Source organism: Pieris brassicae, chromosome 13 (assembly GCF_905147105.1).
Source record: "Pieris brassicae chromosome 13, ilPieBrab1.1, whole genome shotgun sequence".
NCBI classification, from domain to species: domain Eukaryota; kingdom Metazoa; phylum Arthropoda; class Insecta; order Lepidoptera; family Pieridae; genus Pieris; species Pieris brassicae.
The window spans coordinates 4,157,087-4,184,010 of NC_059677.1; the positions used below are offsets into that span (position 1 = coordinate 4,157,087).

Sequence of the window (26,924 nt, forward strand, 5' to 3'; positions counted from 1 at the left end):
TGTTTTTATACAGACAGGTTATAAAGTTTTATATTTCTAGTTACAAATCAAGGTTGCCAGTTAAAAAATTGGCCGTAATAGTCAAGCTTTAAACCATATATGGGCAAAGGGGCCGGATCTTATTTTTATTGTTTAGTAATTTATGAATGAATCAAACCCTGTAAATTATGTAAACCCTGCAAAAAAGGGGTATATTTATATCAATAATTATAAACATCAGCACAATAAGCCATATTAAAAATAGGTTAATAATAATTTTCATAATGTCATAGTAATAAGATATTTATAATTGATAGCTTATTGATTTGACGTATTTTTCACAAAGCACTTAATTTGTCATCATCATGTCACAATCATATTCCTTAATAGTAATAAACGAATAATAAAATAATAAATGTTACATTTCGTCTTTTGTTATATTAGTCACAGATAATAGAGTTAAGACGTTTTTGTTTTTTATTTTCAGCACTGGCACACATGCCTCCGTGGCGCAATTGGCTAGCGCGTTCGGCTGTTAACCGAAAGGTTGGTGGTTCGAGCCCACCCGGGGGCGGTTTTTTTTTAAAATTACATTTCTATTTTTCAATCTGTTTACATTATTACATTCTCGATAAATGTGATATATTTAGTTCGACGTAAACTTTTGCACTCACCAAAAACGTTTTTGGTCTAGGTCTCATTCATATTTAGTGCTATCTCTTAATACCGAATCGCTAGTTATGATTAGCAGGTCCTCATTGGAGGTCAGGGAAAATTAAACATCCAGTTGATTCTCAATAACCCACTACAAATTACTAATTAATCTCATAACGAAATAACTAAGACAAAACTGTTTCACACGAATTTGCTACAACTATTGTAACAGGCGTTTTTAGTTTCAAAAAACGAGATGAAACATTGTTTATAAAATACTCAACCCGCGCGCTGAGGATTCCGTGCAAGCAAGCAAACTTTACATATTATTAGTATATTTTAGTAAATTTACATAAAACCCTATTTTAAATGTCTCGACAATAATACAAAACCAGTTTAATATATTACCTGTCGAAAGTCCTAACGCTATTGAAATATTATTTTAAAAACAAAATTGTTTATTTCATATTTATTTATCACGCGTTTTCCCCGAAGGGGAAGGCAGAGACCACAGATCTTCTCTCGCTACGGCCCCTACCACTGTCAGTTCATCCACTTCCATGACCTTGACTATGCATCGTCTTTTTACGAGGTCCGTTCTCTAGTATTTCCTGAATTTGGTCCAGTTATATCCTAATTGTTAGCCTTATTCATCCGTTCTAGATGACCGAACCACCTAAGCAGTCCTAAAGACTTGCTTAGACTGCTTAATCGACACTGCCCTTTATGCAATACAGAAATAAAATGTGTGCGTGTGTGTGTACACACGTAAGAAGTGAAACTTCTTTATGACATTATTTTTAGACAAATGTATTAGTGTATTAGACAAATTTATAGTAGATACTATATGCAACTTTTCAGAAATTGGTTGAATAAAGTTAAATTAGATAAAGTTTAACAAAAGGATTTTATTATCATAGACATGAATACAAATTATAAAATTATTTCATTTTACCTTATTACTACAAAGATTATTATAAAATTTCATTAGATAATTGTAATAGAACTATTACTATCATTATTATATATTTTTGTTATTATTGGCTTCGAATCTCTTCGAATCAACCCAAGAAAAAGATGGCGAGTAAATTTTTGTTATAAAATGAATTCAAAGTATCAAAAATTGGCTATCTTTGGATTTTTTTCTATCGAGCGAAGTTATTTAAATCGTGTATCGATCTTTCAATATGGATACATAAACGACTCAACTACACCATATATTTTTTCCATTCGCAATACTTCAAGAAACGATTACAAAAAATGGAAAGAAACAATGTGATTTTTCGCAGTTTGGCGACCGTATAGGCCCTTAAGGCGATACGAAGGGTTCGCGAAAGCAGCTAATATTGCGAGTGTGACACACAAGACGTGTCTTGTTTATAGACTTTGTATATAATACACGCAGAGTCAAATGTTATAATTAACATTTAACCCTCCACATAATTTAAATTTGCAGCTATGCTATGATAGCTTTCAGAGAATTCTCAATTGAACTACACAAACGAGGAAATGCTACCAGCGTTAAAGGTACATAACGGGAACCAAACTTTTTAATAATTTACAAATTAATTTTTAATTATTTCTTTGTAGGTTGAGAAAATTGTATAGACAGTATATGTTTATTTATGTTTTAATAAACGACTTTATTATCACAATTATGTTTACATAGTGGTTATCTTTTGTTTTTTTTTTTTTTTATAAAATAGGGGGCAAACGGGAAAAATATAAAGAGAAACGTGTTCTTAGGATTTTATTTCGCAGTAAACAGTCTCCGTGGTGTCGCGTTGGTGTGTAGTACACCTACTAGAAGGAGGCGAAACGAAGTTCGCTAGGGCAGCTAATAGAAGTCGTATTTTGTGTGAATTGTAGAACTAAACGTAATAATATCCTCCACATCTATTATTTAAATTGTCCTATGTTACAATTGCACGTATAATGATTCCGTCAACCTCATTCAAACTACGCTCGTCTAGAAGTACGTTGGAGTTCACACCTTCATTGTTGTCGTCGTCGTTTCTTATAAAGGTAGGAACAACTGCTTGCCCCCTTCAATCTTAACTAAATATGGGATCATTTAAGTGGCTATATCAAATCATGGCGTGCCCACCAATAGGCCGCATCTCACTCAATATCAGGTTACAAACAGTGGTTCCCTACGTGGAGCCCACGCTCCACAATTGGATTGTTCAGGGGACTATTACAAAATTTATTAAAATTATTTGAAATTGCAATTTCAATTTTTCATTATGCCTCCAAATTTCACTTACTGTGTTTCGTTAACAATTTCCTAGTAAATTCCTCCTAAGACCTATAAGTTACTTAGTGAAAAAAAATCTCATTATGTACATTACATAAGAATTTTAGAAGGGCTAAGGCATGGGACAAATGTTTTAGTTCAAGACTCCAAATACCAATCGACTATATCAAAATATCATTTCAAATCTTACGAAAAGCAATTAATTTTCATAATTTCACTAAACATAACTGTCGTTAGATACCTATTATATGTTACCTTTCCTGTTTGTACACGAACACGATTACATAACAAAAATGATAACTTATCAATGCTATTGATAAGGCCTTGCCTTGTATATTGTAAATTAAATCAAATATTTCCAATATTTATTTATCTTCAATTTTGAAATGTCTAAAAATATTAATATTAAGCATTATTGCGTATACGATTCCTTGTTATACACGTGACCAGACGTCCCGTTTCGAACGGGACTGTCCCTGATTCCAATTACGAGTCCCGGTGTCCCCGAAATGAACTGTGGGACGCAAAATTGTCCTGTTTTGAGAAACTGCTGTAAGAAACCGTGCCTAGAGTTTCGTTCTTATTTTAAATCGTTACGAGTTATATTAAAACAAATTTGTTCTTTTGCTAAATATAACTATAACTAATCATTTTGGGAAGCTTTATATTGTGTTTTTTTTTCATTGACTACGTATTATTTGATCGTAATAAAACCAATGTCCCGGTTTGAGTCAAAGAAAAAATGGTCACTTATTACACCTGAACTTGTCATTACATAAATAGTACACAAGAATACAGTGCCTTCCAAAAATCATTTATTCATATAGGTAACACAATGTACACTTATGAACGTCAATAAAAAGAAAAAAACATGAAATGCTTCTAATTTTACATTTACTGCCAGTTCTCAAATCAAGTACGTAGAACGGAAGAGAAGAACTGGCAATAAACTCTCCGCCACTCTTTTTAATCGCCAAGTTTTTTTTGTATTACACAACGTTTGTAAGGAGCTCGAACCATCACACCATGTTCCACATGACATCAGCAGGAGGCATGGTGAAATAGGAGCACGTATTTACATTCTCGTAGGACCAACACGCAAATACATAGTCAAAAATAACTATCATCACCGCTACACGAATTCAAGTAGGACCAATCATCACATGTAGCACCCGTTCACGAGTATGACGCATGGCCAGCCATCGGCCCCCTCGCCATATTTTAGGAAGAGTGTAAGTAGTGATGGACGGTTATATTAATTACCCTTTATTGTAATGTTAATTTTAAATTAATTATTAAACTCAAAACTTTATTTATATAGGTAAACAAGTACTTATGGACGTCAGAATAGAAGTTAAATTAATTGTAAATTTACATTTACCAGTTCGCAAGTCAAGGGCGTTGATCGGACAAGAAGAACTGGCAAGAAACTCTCCGCTACTCTTTTTAAACGCCAAGTTTTGAGTCATACAAATTTCAATTGGAGCAAATCAATCCCAAGGATTAGGATAATTAAAATATTCGTCAAACTTATGAAATGCTTTATTGATTAATTTACGTTTAACGTGAGTTTTGACTTTATTCAGTAATAATTATCTCATTTCGCTTGGGAGTTGTTTGTAAAAGTTTAGTTAGTCTTAAGTTAGTATAGATCGTCATGTTATGATGATGTATTTTTGCAGAGACAGTTTATTTAAAAAAATAAAAGTGAGTACAAAGTAGACATGTCGGAAGTGAAGTTTTTTTTGCAGAACATTTTTTAAGTCTTGTACATATTTATACAAATCTTAAACTTTAGATTACCGAGAGTTAGGGCGACTTAGACTTTGCTCAGACTTAACTTTCGAGTTAAGTCACAGTCGGTATTTATAGAGCAAACTGCGCGCTTCTGAGTGCTCGCTTAGCTTAATCATAAGTCCACGAAATCGACGACTTACCAAAAACTTTGACTATAAGTATAACAAAAATAATGGCTCAAAATTTACTTTACCATCACATCTTTTACTTAAATTTTCATTTTTGTCGTAATATATAATTAACGGTGATGCCATCTTATACTGAAGAACCATAGACTTTGAGAAAAATAGGATTTGAATTCACAGAAATGATCTTAATAAATACCTATGCAATACAAATCCCATTTTTGAGAGATCTTAAAAATAACTTGTGTGATATCACATCAGTCACCTGGCAGCACTGGCAAAATGTCTATAAATACTAAATCATACTTTATGCTTAGTGCACACAAAGCAAGGTTTTTCGCAAGTAAAGTTTGAGCTAAGTTTAAGTGCGCTCTATAGATCTTGCCCTTAGAGGCAAAAATAAATGTTAGGAATTTAATGAAATATTAAGTGTCGAAAATTATTACAAATTATAAAATTATTTTATTTCTTCGATGTAAATACATAATATAATACAATAATGTAAATACATTATTCGACGCGATTGGTATTGTTGTGACTAAAGCATTATGATAAGTAAAATCTGGAATAAAAATTCGTCTTCCAACATAATCTAAACATATAAAAATAGCATCAATTGTCTTTCTACTATCGCTATTTGCTTCATGCTATGTATGATATGCATGCGTTCGCCCTTTCTCACTCTCTCTCAATCGGTCACAATCGTTCTCTCCCTTTTCTTCGACAAAAACGCTTCTGTGTACAGTTCGTGACGTTTCATCCGTAAAAAATGTACACTCATGCGCCTAAAGAAGTTTCACTTCAAAAACATATATATATATATATATATATACGATAGTCTAGAAAACGTTTTTATACAATCCGTGTACGCTGCAATAATTAAAAGGCAACGCCCTTCTGAGCCCTGCGGCTGTTCATAAGCATATTACAGTGACATCAGTTGAACTTAGCTAATATATTTACGTCCAGGTTGTGGGTAGGTATTCTATTTATCCTACCTAACCAACACGCCAATGTGCGGCCTTGTCGTCCATCACCGATGTCTAGTATGAATGACTTATCAACCAATAAACACTCTCAATGCCAGAAGGCTCGCGAGTGCGTTGCCGGCCTTAATTTAACTTTAATTCGTTTGTATGAGAAAGCAGGGTTTTCAGTTAACTACATTTTCCTTGTACTGTTACGAAAATATGCATATACTACGTTGTATAATAAATACTTTGCATTGCGAAGCCAAAAGAGTTCGATATTAATTATATACTGTATATATATTAATTATATTATGTAGTGAACTAAAATTGGGACGTGTATCTCGCTCATATTATTTAGTTCCTCATGTAAATAAAATATATTTTTTTGTAATGAGTTCTTTAAACGTTATATAATATAGCATAACAGCTAAGAGCTGCGTAAAGCGTTTCAAAAACAATTAATATTCACAGAATTAACGAATCTTATGCAAGTCGAGTGTTGTGTTCGCGTCATTCACCTTGTAAAGTACGAACGAAACGGTTGTGCGGGAACAAAATGAACCTCTCAATAACGGACCCCGTAGTGCAGGCGTTTATCGTCCATTCGGCCATATTGGCCGTGAAGCTACTGGCTATGAGTCCATTGACCGCATTAATGCGGCTAACATACAAATGTTTTGCGAACCCCGAAGACGCCAAGTTCCTGGGCGGTAAAGTAAAGTTGGACCATCCGTCTGTCGAGAGAGTACGTCGCGCTCATCTAAATGACCTGGAGAATATACCGGCTTTTTGGGTAATTGGTGCGTGTTATTTGACGACAGGACCATCAGCTGCCTTCGCGATCTTGCTGTTTAGACTTTTCACGGTGTGTCGTATTGTTCATACTCTCGTATACGCTGTGGTGCCCTTCCCACAACCCACCAGAGCGATCGTGTTCTTGATCGCAAGTGGTATCAACTTCTACATGGGACTACAGGTCTTGTTATTTTATATGATATAAATTTTTGATAACAATTAAATATTTTTTTAATAATCTGTGTATCATTTAAACTGAAAGTCATGCTTACAACAGCATTTTTAACTTTTCCGTTAATCACTATGTACAAAACATTGTCCTTGAATTTTGCAATCCGATTAAAAATCTATAAATAATCACAAGGAAAAACTTCGTTAATTATTAAAAAAAATATATAAGTATGTTTCGTACACATACATACACAGTTATCCTTATTACAAGAGACACATGCATTACAAATAAACTATACACCTTCGTATACCTAAAACTAACAACAAAAAAAATAGAATATAAAAAAATTAACATGAAAAAAATACGTGTCAAGGGACATTGGCCGTTCATCGTTCAACACAAGATCTATTTTTTTAATATCATTGTCAGTACTCAGGACTACTTTCAAACACATGTATAAAGACATTCCCGGGCAGGTGACGCGCAGCGCTTCATTCATTTTATCTCGTTAAATTATAATAAAAAACCACAGTGAATTAAGTGTTTAAACAATTAATTTTCAATTAAAACGCATACAGTGCATCAATAAACGTGGTAAGTCACAATCCTTTCACACAGTTCACAAAGTAGAATAAAAATAATTACACCATCATGCTATATCAGCATGACTTGCACAAACACACCCATAATATCTATATTAAACTAAGCGCCGAGCGTCTAACATCATTGTAACGAAGTCGCGCGTATCAAGCGTTCGTCAAAATGGTTCCCGTGTCAATAACCGAGCCGGCCGTGCGGACTTTCCTGTTCTACTCAGGCGTTTTAGGATTAAAAGTGTTGTCTATGGCATTTTTGACAGCCAGACAAAGGATGAAGAAGAATGTTTTCGCCAATCCCGAGGACGCGGCTTCTAAGAAATCAGCGGTTGTTAAATTCGACGACGAAGATGTGGAGAGAGTTAGACGCGCGCATTTGAACGACCTTGAGAATATTCCCCTGTTCTGGGTGCTCGGCGGGTTGTACCTCACAACTGGACCATCTGCGGCCACAGCTATAACATTATTTAGAGTATATACCGCGGGACGTATCCTACATACCATTGTCTATGCTGTCACACCCCTGCCACAACCAGCGCGAGGCATTGCTTTTGGAATTCCCCTGTTGATTACTTTGTATATGGGAGTTACGGTGGCGTCACACTATTTATCCGCCTTTTAATTACGAGTATGTATTCAGTTTTTGCATTTATGTTAGGTTATTAAATGGTTTAACCAAATTGTTGATTATTTCGCTTCCCACGTCGAACACTAATGACTGTCTCTCTTTATCGAAGCGTAAACACAACGTGATAGAAAGAGATGAGAATACACTCAAACAAGTTTAACGATACACAGATAAAGCTATCCCTGTGTGCTTTTAATTTGCCTTAAAGTACATTATAACACAACAAAGCAATGTATCCTAGTATTGGCATACTTTGGGAAATACTTTTTGTCCGAATAGTCTCAGAAATCTACGACAAAAACAAATTCATTGTAAATATTTATCTACAACTGCCTTGGCCTTCGAGTTATTGCGTCATCGCTTTAACGAATATTTTTCCTACATTGAAGCATATTTCACGTATAACCAAAATAAATAATATTTTTTTGGCATAAATATATGCATAATGATGACTATATGACCATAACCCTTGTTGTATCCGGTTCGATACACCGTTATAAATGAAATTTATTCTGATATGATGGCAATTGAATGGGGCAAAATGGGCACCTGACAAGTATATAATCTACATAAATACCTCTATATATATATATATATATATATATATATATAAACAAACTATATATATATATATATATAGTTTGTTTAAGATTGTATGGAGTCCATTCATGATGCATACGTGAGCAAGTTTGTTTGAAGTTCCTTAAAGCACTATTTAGATACATTTTTTTAGAACAGACTAATAAAATTGTACTAGAAACCAAAATTATGACGATTAAACAACTATATGTTCATAGCACCTGTATCTTAATTTTAAAAAATTCAATAACTCTCTCATACGTAGCTTATCATTAAAAAAAACACACACAACTACACGCAACACTCGTCGAACTAGTTTGCATATCTTGCCGAAGCCGCGTACAAATTATTTGAAGAAGTCTCAAGTATGAGGGTGTGCAATTATTTAATCAATTATCATCTAAAATTCGCAATATTAACGCGTTTAATAAATTCCAAAGGACAATAAAAATACATGTCATAATGATTCTACTAGACTGAAATTTGTGTCTCGTGTAACTAAAATACAATTTTGTAATGAGAAAATAAACTTCTTTAAACATTAAATTGTATTAGAACGACCCCTAAGCGTTGCTAACGACTTTTGGGAGCTTAAAGTATTTTTTATTGCTAGTACAAATACGCCACGCTGAGAAAGATTCAGTATCAAATTCAGACACACATACACACATTAATACTCAACGTCTTCACGACCTGTTTGAATAGTTGTAAAATACAACGTACAACATACGATTGTAATAATTGTTATAAAGTTACACACACTACCTGTGTGTGTAACTCCCTAGTGTGTGGACTAGCCATAGATGAGTTTTGTCACAACCTGTTTCTGTCATGAATCAAGTTTTTATTTATTTATTATTTAAATATAAACTTTACAATTAGGACACTTTTAGTTAACAAATACTCTTTAATAAAATATCAATTAAGGCAGTTTTTGGACCGAAACCACTAAAACATTTCTGAACCAATTCGATTTAGGGTCCTTCATGTACGTATCAATTCTTAAAAGGTCGGCAACGTATTTTTGAATCGTGTCCATATGACTTGACATGACTTGACTGTTCTATAAAAAGTATAGTACATTAAGAGACTTCGAGCCTCAGTCAAACCAATTTATACATATATGTATATATGTTGCAGTAAAGTAGTTAAATCAGAGAGTTAATTGAATATCTAGACAGTTAATTAAAAATTGATATTCAATCAAGTCTCTAAAGTTCCGTCAGACAAGTAAGTGAATGAAATGTTTAACGAGTTTCCTAAACGTTCCTAGGCAACAAGACTAACCTAACCTAACCATTTACAATAGAGCAAAACACGAAATTTCGAAGCTCTCAGTTCTTCACGATCACACCGAAATAACAATAACAAATTAAATAATCATGGCGGAGTCTTGTTTTTCATTGTTAATCAACACGCTGGCTTTCGGTAAGACGTCGACGCTGCTTTATTTAAATCAAGATGCCAGCGACTTGATTGAATATCGACATTTAATTAACCGTCTAGAGATTCAATTAACTCTGATCTCTGATTTAACTACTTTACTGCAACCTATAAATTAATATTTTGTCGTAAAAACCGATAGTAAAAGCCGATGACGTTGTTATTAAGTACCTAATACTTTTAGTCGCCGGGACGTTCGATTTTTGTCAATATAACCAGTATGTTGTTCTAAACGATGTCGTCGTAAACTGTTTTGGCTGTAATATTTAAAATTCGCGCCTTTTGTTCCATAGACTTCAGTTGTCTTTTATGTCAAGTCTGTTTCTCGTTTCTTTACCCTTCTCTCTAGTCTGTGGACATTACTAGCCTATGTATTGTTTTTAAGCTACATAAAGTTATTCTCTACATATGAAATAACTTTATGTAGCAAATTGTTTCCATTAAATTTTAACAGTAAAAATATTCCTTTAAAAGTACCTTTCTGACAAATACATTATCATGAGCCCTCCTCTTCGATTGGTCTCATTCGAAAAGCTATTAAAGATTTTACGACCTTTCTTTTCACATTACATCACCGTTAATGGATAAAGTAACAATGGTTCATGAATCAGATACCAGAAATTACATGATTCAGGTATTTTAATGTCAATTTGTTTCCTAGAATTGAGCAAATTGTATAATTCGACTTTGGTTCAAGAAAAAAGGCGTATCTAAAAGGCTGGCTACCCACTGGTAAACGTTCTAGTATTGTGAGTCTGTGGGTGTTATCAAGTACATTTCACATATTTTTTCGTGTTTATTATCAAGTTACATTATGGAAAAGGGTGTTAAAAAAAATAGGATTGCAGTGATCGCCTTGCACGAAGTAGGTAGGAGCGGTCGGTAATATTCCAAACACTTCAAAAGCTTGGTCCCAGCCGTACGTTCGTATATCGTTCTATTGACATACCTATACAACACTTTGTCCGTCAAAGACAAGGAAAAATCGGGCCGGCCGCGTGCTTCGTAGTTCTAACGAAGATTGTTAATCCTGTTAAAGCCATAATTTGTCGAAACCCCATTAGTAAGCAAAAACTCTTATCGCGAGAACAAGATTCCCGCTCTCCAGACTCTAACGCGTATTATGAAACGGGCAGGAGGTTCACCGCCCAAGGAAACTCACATTACCAGAGGGCTCGCAAGTACGTTGCCGGCGTTGTAAGACTCGGTACGCTCTTTTCTTAAAGGATCCTAAGTCCAATTGGTTCAGAAATACTTTCTTCAAATATTTCTATCATCTCTATTCAATTCTCTACTCTATTCTCTGTGCATTGTATATAGGAAATCTAAAAAAAGCTGATGAAACGAGCCATCGGCCGCAAAAAGTAATTTATCCATGTTGCCATTTGCCCGAGCTCCGTGCGGTTTTTCTTTTCTCCAGCGTTTGCTTGAAATTGAAATGGAAATGCAAAGTATTGATCTACTATTGATATGATTAAACCTATCTTCAAACGCGGAATCATTTATAGTTGCAGCCATATTCTACCAAGCCGGGACTGTTAATAATAAGAGTTTGAATAGTCAAACGCTGGCAAGCTTTAAAATAAATTGGATGTCCTCGAGTTTATTATGTTAAATAAACATTTCTCTTATATATCTATTCATTAGTATAAATGACATTTAATTAGAAATGTCTGAATTGTTTGATTTTTGTTTATTAATATACTAATATTATATAGAGGAAACATTTAAATAAACTATAAAACCTCATATCCTACGGAGCCGAGAATAAGAATTCGAATGGTCAAACGTTGACAAGCCTTTAACAATATTTCTTCTTATTCATGCTCAAAGAACGCGCTCGTGATCACATGGTTTTTTCCAGCCAGGTGTAACGTGTGTGACGGAGCGATCATCATCTTCTCCGTTCTACGCCCTTGAGAATTGACTGCCAGTTGTCAAGGGCGTACAAATATTTCTATAACACCAGACAAAAAGGTTGTTTAGGAAGCCATCACAACGCGTTTACTGTCAAAATCCTTTCCAGAGCCACGACTCCAATGCATCCAAACCGGCTCATTCTATTTATCACTTAACATGGTATCTGAGCATGTCATGGAACACAATACCTAGACAATAGACGGGACATTACAACACAATGGAAGGGACCACGCAGGAAATAAATATAAGGCAGGCCAAAAAGAAGGTTGATAAAGCAGGAAAAGACTGTGCCCAAGCTTCCATGCGTTCAAAAGAAGGAATGGTACTGGATCTCCCAGCTATTACAACAAAAGCGAATGTCCAGGTCTGGGAAGGATACTTGATGTCTCAAGTATCACAAACTAACATTGGGTTTGGAGAGGTGAACGCGTCATAGGATGTCGGGCAGCGGATAAGGCTCTGCTGTTACCGCATCCTGTCTTGGGTGATTGTTGGTGGTGCCTTGGGGCTTTAGTGGGTATGCATAATAGCGAGTCCACATAACCCTCCCGCATAAAGCAGTCACGCCATGAATTACAAAGGTATGGACGATGCAGACCACAAGTGGTTTACTTGTGGTCTGCATCAGACAACAGGAACAGACTATTTGCAGATTATTCGTTCATAAAAATATTCATATTTTTAAGTCAAAGGGAATGGACATCTGTCGAAGTAGACACCTGGAGTTGTATAGGAAAAACACCTTTTGTATGGCAATCACGGTTTATAATAACCAAAAATATTAGAAGATACTACTAGACTTTTCACAAATCGTCTTAATGTACTTTTGAAACAAAAATAACGTTATAATATATTTTATAAAACAATATAAGAATTGACTATAATAATATGACTGTTTGTAAAATTCCTTTTAAGACAATTTGCACGCCATCATGTGTGGCAGACATGATGGCGTGCGAATATTAGATTGTACCACCATGACATTTTATACCACATTCTTGCAAATACATTATTATTAATATAATAGAGACATCTGGAAAGGGTTGGAAGAGGCCTTCATCGAAGTTACATACACAGGCAACTAACATATTACTACTAACAATTTACGTATAAGTAAATACTCCAAGCATTTAAAATGAAACAAAGGTTTTATCACCAAATCTTTTACGTGGTGTTATCTAGTACTTGACATATAAAGACATTCAAATTTGTCACTCGATAGCACCTGGCACCGTTGATTGATTAGGCGGTCGTGAACATTCGCCAAGCCAAGTTTGACAAATATGTAGCACCTATTGGATTGTGCTGGATTTCATCGTTAAACCGTTAGATCGGTACCATTGTGACTAAAGTTTTCCACTACCTGGCATCAAACACACACAGAACACCTGGACAATCTATGCGTTATAACCATCTGGTTCAATTAGCAACTTTAAATCTATATATATATATATATATATAATGAATCCCTATTTCCCTTGGTCACGGTCTTTTTTTGTGTTGTGTGTGTGTGTGTGTTTGTTATTTACAGGAAAAGGTTCTTATGAAAGAAAAAAATAAGAAAATTGCGCGGAAAATTGCAAAATTTAAGATTACTTTTAATACGATAGCAATTTTTTGCAGTTCACAGCGCTTTTACAATTCAAACTTTTTCATTATGGCCTTTGACATAACACTGACAGAATGGGTGCTGCAAATATCGTCAAAGAGGACGTAAGAAAAATGAATATCGTTTAAAACAAATGCTTCGATCGGAGTTATTATATTGATAAAATAAATATAAAATAATTACAGTCTTGAAACTCCATGTTTTTCCCATGGCCAGTTATATGTCGCCTGTTCACGTGTCGGAATACCAACAAAACTATTTATAAACGCTCCAGAAAAACAAACAAAGAATATTGTTTATCATAAAGCATTAGAATAATAAATACTTTGTTTCTGAAATCTTTTTTTAGTTAATTATAACAATTCAAAATCAATATTCATACTTAAGACAGGACTACGTCTGTCGGGTCCCCTAGTAAGAAATAAGAAATGAAAATGAATGTTGGGCAGCTTGTGATACCAGGTGGTTTGGCATACCATGAAATATAGTCCCAGCAAGTCAAAGTACACACAATTCTATAATACAGTCTCTGCCGTATTAGGGAAGAGGTATAAATAAAGTTCTGGGCCTCAGATTTCTGTATCTGTTTCATGATCATTTATCAGTGATCAGGCTCCTGTGACACACGCTGTCGACTGTTTGGGTCTGAGGCGAGCCGGTTCCAGTACCCTTAAAATGTTTGTGGACACTCAGGAAGTCCATTAGTGCATAGCCGGGGATGGAACCTACGACCTCAGCAATGAGAGCTGAAGCCAGTAGGCCAATAGTTAGACACACACACTGATGAGTGAAACTTGGCGTGAAGTACGACTCCCGTATGTCAAAAACGTTTGAATTGATTTGACATAAGGAAGTTAGTTGCAACTTATCCTAAGACATGCCGGGTCGTAAAATTTCCGTACAAGCAAGTGTTACGTAGGTATATTGGTTTAAAGCTACTGAGCTTTTAATAAATTTCAAATAAGAACGTCCAAAGCACTTGAATCTTACCTTAGTAAATAGGTCGCAGGAAATTGTATGAAAAACTTTTCCATAAATGCAAATATCTTTCCCAACGTCGAAGTCTTTCCAATGCCAACATTCCCCGAGGTTATTCTTTGGAATCTTTCCACGCTTTACCATTCTGCCTTGCCACAGACCGGAGTTCTGAAAATATTTTATTTATTTAGTAGGTAACTTGTGACATAACTGAAACTGCTTAATAGCCAAGCTATAAAGATGCAAGCAACCAATTAGCCGCTTCTTCCTTACATCTTTAACCTGTTGAACACAAATATTAAGCGTATACCAAACACATATATATACTTTAACTTTGAATAAAAAAAACATCATTAATGGCGACTTTTAGAAGATACCTAAGAAAGAAAATTAAATTTATACCGACATGAGTTATGTAACCTAACTTTAGTTAATTTACATCTAAATATTTTAGGTAGGTAATAATTATTAACTAGAATTATAATTAGAAGCGTAAACCATATGTAAACAATCATCATACTTGAAGCCAATATGAGCCCTTTAGTTTTTACAACACTTACAAATTGTATTTTAACACTCTCGCTTCCGATAATGTCCAATAACATAAGTGTCATTTATATGTATGAACCCTTGCTGCCAAGTTTGGTTTTGTTGGCGTCGCAACCCCTCTGCCCCTAATTTTGTGTTAGTTATAAGCTCATGGCTTAAACGATTGAAGCCAGTTGACACCCAGCTTCAAACAAAGACTTTCGTTTAACATACATCTGAACATCCCTCCAACAACCGAACTTAACTCTGGTTTGAAATTTGTGTATTTGTATGTGTGTTAAAGTTCTGACGTTCTGATATATTTTAAGCATACAAATAGTATTATTTTAAGTAATTGTAATTGTCTATTTATTTTTCTTTCACATCACTTGTCACAGACTGCTATATTTCCAACAACAACAGCGTTTGCTTTGTCGATAAGTCTACCGGAAGATCCTTTGCTGCAAAAGTGACTATTGAAACTCGTTTCTATTGACAAATGTTCCTTTCTACGCTACAACATCGGTTTTAATTGCAGCGCTTTTGAAGAGGCGTGGTTCGTTTAGCCACTTTACTAATATACAATTAGCAAAATGCAATATTATTGAAACTAAAAACAAGATCATGATTTGGTTTTAATTCAGATGTTGGGTCCCTCTGCATCTTCTACCGCATTTACCATGGGGAGTGTTCAGAAGAGTTGTTCGGTCTAATACCCGCAGCTGAGTTTCATTATCGGACGTCAAGGCAAAACACAAAATACCATCCGTATCACCTTGACGTCCGTCGTTCCACAACTGAGCGTTTTCTAAGGCAGTTTTTGCCGCGCACCACCACTATGTGGAACCAGCTGCCCAGTGAAGTATTTCCGAACCAATTCGACTTAGGGTCCTTCAAGAAAAGAGCGTACCAATTCTTGAAAGGCCGGCAACGCACTTGCGAGCCTTCTGGCAATGTGAGTGTCTATGGGCGGCGGTATCGCTTCACATCAGGTGAGCCTCTTGCCCGTTTGCCTGCTATTACATAAAAAAAAAAGTTGGAAAGTGAAATTCACACTTGAGGATTTAGGAAGTTTAGTTGGGATGTTGGTTTTAGACTTGCCGGTTTCCTCACGATGTTTTCCCCCATCGTATGGCCAAATATACAATCCACGGAGCTGACCAAGTCGTTAAAGCGACGCAAACCTAGTAGACGAGAATAGTCAAGTCATGACGTACCCTGGAAATAATGAGAAGTCAGCCCAAATGCGTTCTAGAACCTTAATCTCCAATAATCATTTAACAATGACTCATGTGACATACTGGCATACGTCTTAGACAAATTATACTAAATTTACAAAATAATTGACCAAGTAATGGCGGCTGAGACAGACAATACACTTTGCGTGTACAAAGTTAAATTGGATGAAGCCAGTTTCGCCACTGGATTATTATATACAAATACAGTATTGAAGTGTTATTGATAACTATTGTAAACGTTTGCATTTGAAATAACCCTACCGGAAGAGGCTCAACATAACAAAGCCAGTGCCACATTCATTCAAAGTCAGATTCTATAGACAAATGCCTACTCATTTGCTAGCTGTATGTACGAAGATATATCTACATTGTAAAACACACCTTCACATCAAGTGCTAAAGATTAAATTCTCATGAAGTACCCGTAATATTGTTTTACTAGGAGCTCTGTATCAAACAGAATTCAAAGATGTTTTGCATGTAATTTCTTTAAACCTGTTAGAACCCCAAAGACTATATCATTTGGTTTATAAATTCAATGCAGCAGTGTTGGCCTAGTGGCTTCAGCGTGCGGCGCTCAACCCTGAGGTCGTAGGTTCGATCCCCGGCTGTGCACCAATGGATTTTCTTTCTACGTCCGCATTAGCTCGAACGGTGAAGGAAAACATCGTAGGGAAACCGACTTGCCTTAGACACAAAAAGTCGACGTCGTGCGTGAGGCACAGAAGGCTGATCACCTACTTGCCTATTAAATTTACAAATGATCATGAAACAGATACATAAATCTGAGGCCCAGACCTAAAAAAGGTTGTAGCGACATTGTTTTTTTTTTATAAATTCAAACCCCAACTTAGGTGTCATTATTGTCAATGATTGATCTTTATGTCGGATACAAGACCGGATCCCTTGGGCCGAATGCCCTGGCAAACCGTTTTTTTTTTAAATTAATAACTTGTTATCTCTTATGTAATGTTAAAACACAGTTTTATATAATCGGTTATGAAGCTAATATACAAAAGGCTTTTCTGAATGCGTAGTTATTAAAAGAAATGCGTTTCATTGTCCATATTATGAATGCCTCTTTTCCATGCCAACACAATGGCGACACTCAGTTTTAGTATTTAAAAACGCAATTTCTCGGTTGTTAAGTGAAAAAAACTTAGTTGCTCTACAATATTTTTAGGTCTGGGCCAAAGAATTCTGGATCTTTTACATTATAGGCAAATAGGTTCTGTGCCTGACACACGCCGTCAACTTTTTGGGTCTAAGCCTGTACCATTTACCTTCACCGTTCCAGCGATTCTTAAATGCGCAACTTGACAGAACGTCCATTGTCTCTATGGATGCATCGTGAATTTATAGGGCTCCGGACTATTACGGGGAATTCCCCCGTAATAGACGCAAAAGCACACCGACAAAAATCAATCCTTTTTCATTCATTGGCTTGTAGCTAGTTGCATAATGTTAAAGAGTGTTTGTTGTATTTATCTTAACTCTTATTATCATTGTAGATAGTGTAATCTTTTGTAGTGTTCTCAGGTTCTCAGCATATTCTCAACATTTTTCTACTAAAGAAGAAAACATTTCAGAAGAAGCCGCATATATCCGGGGTATAAATTGGAAATTCTACGCCTACCTGTGTAGGTCCCATAGCGGAAATGCCGAAACTGGCTGACTTATTGAGCATATCCTAATGGCTTTCTACTACTTCAATAGTATTATTACGTTGAAGGAAATCATCGTGAAGAAACTGGAATGTCTTAAAGCTAAAAAGTCGACTGCGTATATAAGGCACGGCGTTACTTGACTATTAGATAAAAATATCACTTAAAAGATACTCAAGGAATCTGAAGCAAAGACTGGGGGTTGAGTAGGACAAGATTTATAAGGGAAAACCTTGGCATCGTTGTGATTTGAAAGTCGATGAAAATAAAAGCGACGGTTAAAATTCGATTTATGGTGAGAGAAAATGAGATTGACACTATACAAAGTTAGACTACCTTTAAATTAGTGTATTTGATCATTGCCTGATTAAAAAAAATATCAAAACATAGATATGCAAAAATTTAATAAGAGATTAATTTAATTAAATTATAAATTTAGATTAAATTTATCAATTTTATAACTCTCAATCAGTTTTTGAAGTGAAAACTTTTTATTACGCTAATTTAAAGTTAATATACTGTATAACCTTGTCTATCTCGTTTTCTTACACGTTATATGTTATGAATTTATGTCTCTTTCTCAGTCTCTTTTACGTTTCATTAACTTTTATGTAAAAGTAATATTGATAATAAACTTATAAATTTAAATTACTTTCGTACATATTGAAACGAATTATTTTTAACTGAATCGCACTCTTTTCTGATTGAAAGAAAAGTGTTCACCACACTTATGTACATTTAAGAAGAAACTTCGCAAGCGCGTTTAAATATTATAAGTTTTCATATGTCTTTTCTTTAATAGAATCTAGCTGTTGGCCTTAAGGGCCTTTAATGCTCAGCTCGGGCTGTTTTGGCGAGCGCAGCCCGGCCTGAAATGGCTTTATCCCGCGGCTAGTGCAAGGGCGTCTCCTGTGAGACTCGAAACCTCGGCTTGGGCCGTAGCGGGGTGGTCAATCGCCTGAAGGGCAGGGCGGAAGCTCACTGGAGTGTGCGAAGTAAAGGAAGTAAAGCCTTCCCCGGTGAAGGCGTTTTTTTACCCTGATATGTGTATTTTTATTATTACTATTGGCCGCGCGGGCGGCTTTTAATTTATCGTTTGCTACGGTAATTGGATCGTCCGGATCCGTTAGTATGTGTCGGGGCCTCCTACGAGCCCTTTTTGTCGGGAAGGGGTTTTTAATATCTCGCCATCTATTGGAGACTAAATTAACTAATTTTGAAATAATACAAATTATTTTTTATTGCAACCAATTATAATTAAGAAATCAAAATATACATTGTAAGTAGAGATATACTTACCCTGACTCTCGGTTCCATAACAGTAAGAGTGTCATCTTCCAGAAAATACACGAGGTTCACGACTCGTATTCGGTAGTTCTCGTCTGGATTATCATACACAGGCTGTTTGAAGAACGCCGTAAAGTTGAGGCATCGTTTGTCGTAGTGCACCCAATGTGGTACCACTGCTGGCAAGGCGGCTTGCTTAACACGACCATAGGTCAATGATGGGTCATAACTGGAAGATAATTTTTATTTTTAAAAAACAAGTCGCGAAATTACGCTATATCAACATCGTATATATTTTTTAATGGAATCGGAGGCAAATGGATCATTTTTAAAAAAGATTGAAGCCTTCAAAGTGTTTCATTTATTTGAGCATCCATCCAACAATCACCACCAAACGTAACTCGTGTCTTACATGAGTTTGAATTCACATACAAGAAATTACTTAACACTTTTGAAATGAAACTTCTTTAGGCGCTTGAGGGTATATTTTTACGGATAAAACGTCATGAAGATGCAGCGTTTTTGTCGAAGAAAAGGGAGAAAGCGATTGAGACCGATTGAGAGAGAGTGAGAAAGGGCGAACATAGCATGAAGCAAATAGCCATGAAGCGAAAGTAGGGAGCAAGCAATTGAGAAAAATCGAGAGAGAGTGAGTTAGAGCGTACGTCACACGCACAGTGCCGTGGAGCGAGATGTGGGAGAGAGCTATAGTGAGAAAGATTGAGAGAAGTCTTTCTTCTCTCAAGTAAGATCGAGAAAAATAACCGCTATTGGTTGATGTATTCGTTTAATGGTTACATATTAGACCTTTAGATGGCAATTCTTTCGCATAACGTCTTGTGCAGTAAACGCAGATTTATTTATTTATTTATATTATCATTAGCACGTATACAATGTGTAAACAGTGAATATACATATACATAGAATGATGATATACTGGTACATGATTATCTATTGGGGCTTTTACCTTAGTAATAATTAAAAATAAGTTTCACTTCTGACATGTGTAGTTTTTTATAAATTTTAAGCATTATATCTTTATTTTATAAATAATAACGGAATAATTCCTTCATTTTCTGCATTTAATGAGGTTGATTATGAAATACAGCCGTGACTAACACGCAACGCTTATAAAATATGAACCCCTAATTGGCCGTGCCTGTACCAATTTGTTTCCAAGTTCCTTAACATTTTATTTCTAATCTAAGATTACATTTTCCTAAACATTCGTATAATATACTAGTAATACACTCGCTTCGTGCTTTGTTATCATAATATATATACACTGTACTCATTATTCATAACTAGCGAACTTCTTTCCGCCTTAATATATTTTTTTACTTAGCCTACCTTTTTAAATTCAAAATCATATATTAATATAGGTAACACAATGAACACTAATGAACGTCGAAAAATTAAATGTGTATGAAATGTTTCTAATTTTACATTTACTGCCAGTTCTCAAATCAAGGGCGTAAAACGATAGAAAAGAACTGGTATTAAACTCTCCGCCACTCTTTTATAGAATCAACATATAGAATATAATATGCAACCCCATGAATGGCTTCCTCCAAGACAAATAAAATGACGGGGAGATGATATCAGTAGTGCAGCAGGCTACTTAAAGTACCACCGAGCGGAGTGGAAGCTTCTAGAGAAGACCTAACTCCAAGGACAAGCTATAAAATAGGAATTAATCGCTTTAAACACAAATAACTAATCGGTATTTGTTTTTAAAGTACTTGACATTTTGATATACTAGGTAAAAGGTTACTTCTTAGTTAAAAATCAATCTGGAACTGTTTAGAAAAAACAACTTTTGTATGGCATTTAAGGTTTACAATAATATTCCAAAAGAATTAAAAGATCTTTCGACTAGAGTCTTTAAATATCGACTTGGTGTATTACTTTTGGAACAAAATTATTATTGAATAACACATGATATGTATGAAATAATATAAGAATTTACCAATTCATATGACTAATAATGTAAAATGTAAAACTCAATTAAAGACAAATTTGCGCGCCATTGTGTGTGGCAGAATATGCGAACTTACTATTGTTCCACCTTTGTACCATATTTTTGCAATAAATTATTATTATTATTACTAAAAATTGTACAACAATAAAGGCTATTAATATTATTAAGCTACCCCATAGTGACTTAAATAAACATTTATTTTATATTTTTTAAATTTATCTCTACATTAAAACCTACTAACAAAATCGAATTCGTCCATCCATCTTCGAGTTTAGCGCTTAGCAACATATTTTGAGATAAATTTTTATTTATGTAGATTAAGCAGTACAACATCGTTTTCATTAAATATACCTATTAATTACAGCGTAAACACAAATTGACAGGCAGGGACGACACAGTACTTTAGTTAAAGGGCAATCATAGCGAATTTGTTTTTCCAAGTACGGAGATAATTTTATGTCAAATCAAGATTGATTGAAGAGCGAAAAGAACTGGCAACTCCGCCACTCTGCCAAGTTTTTCACACGAAAATTTTAAGGATCTATTATATTGCCATACAATTGACGTTCCAAATGTTACGTTAACGTTAGTAATAACATTTTGCAGAGCATTTTGTCGAAAATACAATTTTGTATTTTCATTCGTGACTATAGTAAATAAATTCCTTTAAAATTATAACGTATTCCTTTTAAAAAGTACTTAATAACAATCTTTTGTATGTGTAGAAGAGGTATTAATATTCTAAAAGCCAGTTTTTGAGAAGGTTCCTAAAAAAATATTGTACAGCGTTGGCTTAATGGCTTCAGCGTGCGACTCTCATCCCTGAGGTCGTAAGTTCGACCATGGACTTTCTTTTTATGCGCATTTAACATTCGCTCGAATGGTGAAGGAAAACATAGCGAGTAAACCGGCTTGCCTTAGACCCAAAACGTCAACGGCGTGTGTCAGAACCCTACTGGCCAATTAGATTGACAAAATGATCATGAAACAGATACATAAATCTGAGGCCCAGAACTGATAATGTTGTAGCGCCACTTATTTTTAAAAACAATAAATTAGCCAGCACAAAGTATTGTGCTGAATTATATTTTTATCATAACTTCCATTCAAACGTTATTCATACGTATGAACTAAAAACACGACTCACTATTTACGACATGTCGTGTGTGAATTTTGGTACAATAACATTCCATGGGGCGAGACAGTTTATATTTATCATATCACCACACCCATCATTTATTCAGCACGCTAGTTTTACCCTAAATAGGGCAGTGATTTTAAATTCAAGACAAAAACCCAGTGGCGCTGTAACCCACGGCTATGGTCTCAGTTTTCTTGATGTTTCTAGGTCGTTTTTCTTTTCAATGTAATAGCAGGCAATCGGGCAGAATGCTCGCCTGATGATAAGCCGCCATGGACACTCGCATTGGCAGAAGGCTCACAGGTACGTTGCCGGTCTTTAAGAATCGGTAGGCTCTTTTATTGACGGACACTAAGTCGAATTAGTTCACAAGAAAAACTATTATTAACTAATTATTTTGTTATCAAGTTGTATATTAATAATGTCTATCGTATTTTGTTTTAATTCGTCTTTTAAACCTTTACAGTATTAAGCCTAAAGAAATGTGTATGAAACAAAGGACCACGTACTTGACAGAGTCTTCTGGCAGGGCAAAGGCGTTGCTATCGACATCTGTATCCGTCCCTCCAGACCCCCGTACCAAGGTGTCTGGGAAGCGATGCCCTTGGTAATATCGCAAGGAGCTACGCACGTGGTACTGGGTCTTAGTCGGGTCCGCGAATGTCAACCCAGGCAATTTGGGTAGACCCCACGCCATTTATAAGCTAAAACAACATTTGATTAATAATAATAAAAACTCTAGAAAGTCGTACGCATAAGTTGTTCTTAGTCATACACAATGTGACAACATATCTCGTCTATTGTATACCAGATTTAACACTTATAAAGTCATTAAAGCACATTTATCGCCATACCCAACACACAGAACTAACAAGAAACTAGCTCGTATATTTTGTGATAATAATCATTTTGTGTAAAAACATTTTGTATATCTTAAAAATAAAATTAACCCATAACAAAGTATCATTTTGTCCACCACCGTATAATACTAAAAAAATAACTATCACACCTGCACTTCTTACTGATATTACATAAAATATGCATAACAAAAACAATATACTAAACAGAGATCATTTTCATTAAATTCTTATTCGAATACAGGAATACAAACTGTATACGAATGAGAATTCTCGTTTAAAACAAGCTTCTTGCATCGGCTATCTATGGAGCGTCGATGTTTCAATTGGTTGGTGATGTTAATGTATATACTGTTATGTGTACGTTATTAGCCTTAGTATGTAAGTTAATTAGTTAAATATGTTCGACGTCCTGGTGGACAGAAAAAACTATGCCCAGTTTTTGGTTCCACCACACTGTTATAAAATTATTTTTTTCAGATGTATACAATAAATAAATAATCAAATTATTAGACTTTCCGACTGCTGCCCTTCAAAACGCAGTCATACCACAAAAATAACTGGCAACTTTCTACAAGATACCATAAAAATAACTGTGTTCACTTGGCGTAGGCCCATGTGCAACACGGCTGTGAGTGCCAGCATGTTGCACCACGATGTATTAAAAAAACAATCGTTTATTTGCCAATGTGGTGGTAAAACGAGATCGATAAACTTCAAATATCAACACAATCAGCCATATATAAATAGGCATGCATATGTCATATCAATTTTTACAATAATAAGAACATAAAATAATGTTAAAGTTGAGTTATTTACAATTGGTGTCAAACCTGTGGTCCAAATACTCACCTCCACTATAAAGGTCTTTAAACATTTCATCACCGTCCCCTTGAAAGAATTACACGGCAGTAGTCTATAACTTCTAGGAATGTGATTAAATAGTTTTATAGCTATGGGGTAACAATTTATTGCATACATCGTGGTGGAGCATGCGTGTTGCGTGTTGGATCGCTCGGTATATACACTATGATTAGTTAAATATCCATTTTAAAATAGATTTTTGATATTTTTTTGCAATTTTAATTGTTTTCTTTAGTGATTGTATAGTTTAATATTTGTATGATCACTTCGTGTATGTCATGTTTGCCTATAAGTGACATATTTTTGTGCTCTTTTACCAATGTATCAGTGCCGAGCGTTGGCAAACTATAATCATAAAAAAAACTAATAAGAGCAATAATTTAATCCATGGAAGTAATAGATCACTGCCGTGAAATGCTTTCAAGTTGATTAAATTTTTAAAGACAATGTGTCTTTATAGGGACAGTATTTAGACCATAAGATTTGACAACAATTATAAATATCTTATTATTATGACATAATGAATATTATGACATTTACATGCATATTTTAATATGGCTGATTGTGCTAATTCTTATAATTAATATAACTAAATTTACGAATTTCTTTGCGTAATAAAAGATTTATTTATTTATATTTACCGGGATTGATTCATTCATAAATTACCAAACAATACAAATAACATCTTTATATCAGTTTATATCCACGTGTAGTTTTAGTTAGTAAGAATTCAGTTGCTATGTAATTACTGCTGCGTAAACAAACGAAAAAAACTCATATAATGAGGCGTGAACATTCATACCAACGTTTTAAGATTATGTTCTTTGTGATCAACACATTCAGGATACCATTGGTGCTTAAAACGCCAGAATGTCACCGAATGAAGGCATTAAAACCAGTTCCCAAACCTATCTGACTGTGTTATTATACAGTATATAAAGCGTATTCAACGCTTGGGGTAAATTATACATCACTGATCTTCTTTTGGTGCCCCTTACTGGCTGCATTGATCTCTTCAGATTAGACTCACAAACGAAATTCTCTACATAAGTGTAACGGGACAGGTTTAAACTTACCTTTGAATCAATGTAAATAATCAAAACTGGTTTTCTCACAATCACTAAACATGTCGATATGTCAATGGCGGTTTGGTAAATAAATATCGTGGTCATGGCAACGTCTTTCCACCCTCTTTGGTAAAATGGGGTTAAACCTTTGTAATGTATCACGAATGTTACAAAATAAAACAGCTACAAACTCTAAATCAGATTTTTGTATCTGTTTCATGACCATTTATCAATCTAATAGGCAAGTAGGTGATCAGGATTCTGTGCTTGATTCACAAACTTTTTGGGTCTTCCTCACGATCTTTTCCTTCACCGTTCGAGCGAATGTTAAATGCGTACATAGAAAGAAAGTCTATTGGTGCACAACAGGTTATCGAAACGCAGGATCTATGAAAAATTATGTCAATTTAAGACAATCCGTTGGACCTAGACACATCGCTAATCCTCGTTTCTGAATCTCTTAGATTTAGTCTAGAGACTCATCACAAAGTAAGGTTTTAGCGTCATTATCGATACGACTTGTTATAGCTTATAATAATGGACAAAATTGAAGACAAGAGACGTGCTGAGAGCGATCCAGCATCACATCCACCGGGAGATTTTAAGACTAGTGGAAGATACTCGACAATTCAAGGTGTAACAGCCAACCTTCAGAAATGAAGTGGCACCTGAAGAAGAAGTTTTCAGCAGATAAAAATTCACTATCATTCGTTACTACAGACGTAGCAGCCCCTATGTCACATATATTCGGCCGATCAATTTATAAAAAAAATCATTGTAAATAACATTATAAAAATCATAAACTTAGGTTCCGATCAAGTATTATAATATTTTAGTAAGCACTTATTGTCTTTGATTTTCTTATTTGGTTATTACGTCAACAGTTATTTACTTTGGTTGAGAGCTTTGCTTACTATTGCTGACAAGAGGAGGGGGGAGGTGTTTGCAGATGATACATCACTTCTATTTAAATTAATTAAAATATTTGACAACGTAAGCAACGCAATCTCAAAAATTGTTAACTGGTTTAATGTTAATAACAATTTTTATTTTTGCCGATCAATCTCCATCGTGCCTTCTCCATCTATACGACACTGGCGAAGTACCTTGTGCCCAGATGGCACAATTAAAAGCTGTTTTGGCAAGCGTTCTGGGCATCCCGTGCGAGACTCGCACATCGACTTGGGGTATACTAACTAAATGAACAAGAAGTTGTATCCTTAGCAAATAAGGCATTAAAACTTATTTGGAAAACATTATTATGTGATAGCTTGTCAAAGTTTTCATTTTGTCTGAGTTGTATAATGATGAAGCTTGTAAAAATGTCAAGAGTTTTGGGATTCAAAACAAATTGTGGTCACTACATAATTATGTAGAATAAGCTACTAGACAGGCCATTATGAAATGTATGTGCAAAAATATATAAACTATTTTAAAACAAATGGTGATGTTAGCACTAAATCAGTGTCAATCAAAGAAGGATGACCTATATAACGACAAATTTAATATAGATTTTTTAATTATTATATGTTTTTATAAATCCGTATTTCGTATCCCGTATTTCGTATTTATGTATTTAATAATAGATTGTGCCTGATTTGGTGAGAATGATGCGTAATTAATGTCTACCTACATCACTTTTTTCTAAAACTTATTTCACAGTTAACGTTAGTAATAAATCTGTTTATGGTTGAATTTAATCGTATTGTTGATATTTAAATTTATTTTAATATTTGTATAAAGATAATTTTGGACTAATTAATAATTATATTTAGATAACATGGATGATGTTGGA

At 34.8% G+C, this 26,924-nt stretch overlaps 4 protein-coding genes and 1 non-coding gene across 6 annotated transcripts in view; 4 read left to right on the plus strand and 1 right to left on the minus strand.

Moving 5' to 3' along the window:
- LOC123717609 (EF-hand domain-containing protein 1-like) overlaps positions 1–25,209 on the minus strand; it is a 62,753-nt gene extending 37,544 nt beyond the window's left edge. Inside the window, exons 1-4 of the mRNA XM_045673685.1 lie at positions 25,139–25,209; positions 22,851–23,045; positions 19,232–19,448; positions 14,516–14,671 (exon numbers count right to left, since the gene is read on the minus strand). Of these exons, the coding sequence (XP_045529641.1) occupies positions 14,516–14,671; positions 19,232–19,448; positions 22,851–23,038 (561 nt within the window). The 5' untranslated portion in view covers positions 23,039–23,045; positions 25,139–25,209. The remainder of the gene's footprint in view (positions 1–14,515; positions 14,672–19,231; positions 19,449–22,850; positions 23,046–25,138) is intronic.
- Trnan-guu lies at positions 480–553 on the plus strand. The gene has a single exon. It is a non-coding gene; the product is annotated as a tRNA-Asn (tRNA).
- LOC123717616 (microsomal glutathione S-transferase 1-like) lies at positions 6,284–6,816 on the plus strand. The gene has a single exon (XM_045673695.1). It carries the CDS (start codon positions 6,340–6,342, stop codon positions 6,781–6,783), a length of 444 nt encoding a protein of 147 aa, XP_045529651.1. The 5' UTR covers positions 6,284–6,339; the 3' UTR covers positions 6,784–6,816.
- Positions 7,097–26,924, plus strand: part of LOC123717610 (pseudouridine-5'-phosphate glycosidase) — a 165,688-nt gene continuing 145,860 nt past the window's right edge. For both annotated transcript variants that reach the window (XM_045673686.1, XM_045673687.1), the window contains exon 1: positions 7,097–7,344. The gene's annotated coding sequence lies outside the window, so the exon portion shown is untranslated. The remainder of the gene's footprint in view (positions 7,345–26,924) is intronic.
- On the plus strand, positions 7,464–8,026 carry LOC123717615 (microsomal glutathione S-transferase 1-like). The gene has a single exon (XM_045673694.1). It carries the CDS (start codon positions 7,513–7,515, stop codon positions 7,966–7,968), a length of 456 nt encoding a protein of 151 aa, XP_045529650.1. The 5' UTR covers positions 7,464–7,512; the 3' UTR covers positions 7,969–8,026.

Excerpts from the sequence above, each read along its gene's own strand:
- LOC123717616 (XM_045673695.1), top strand. The coding sequence starts at position 6,340 with ATGAACCTCTCAATAACGGACCCCGTAGTGCAGGCGTTTATCGTCCAT.
- LOC123717615 (XM_045673694.1), top strand. The coding sequence starts at position 7,513 with ATGGTTCCCGTGTCAATAACCGAGCCGGCCGTGCGGACTTTCCTGTTC.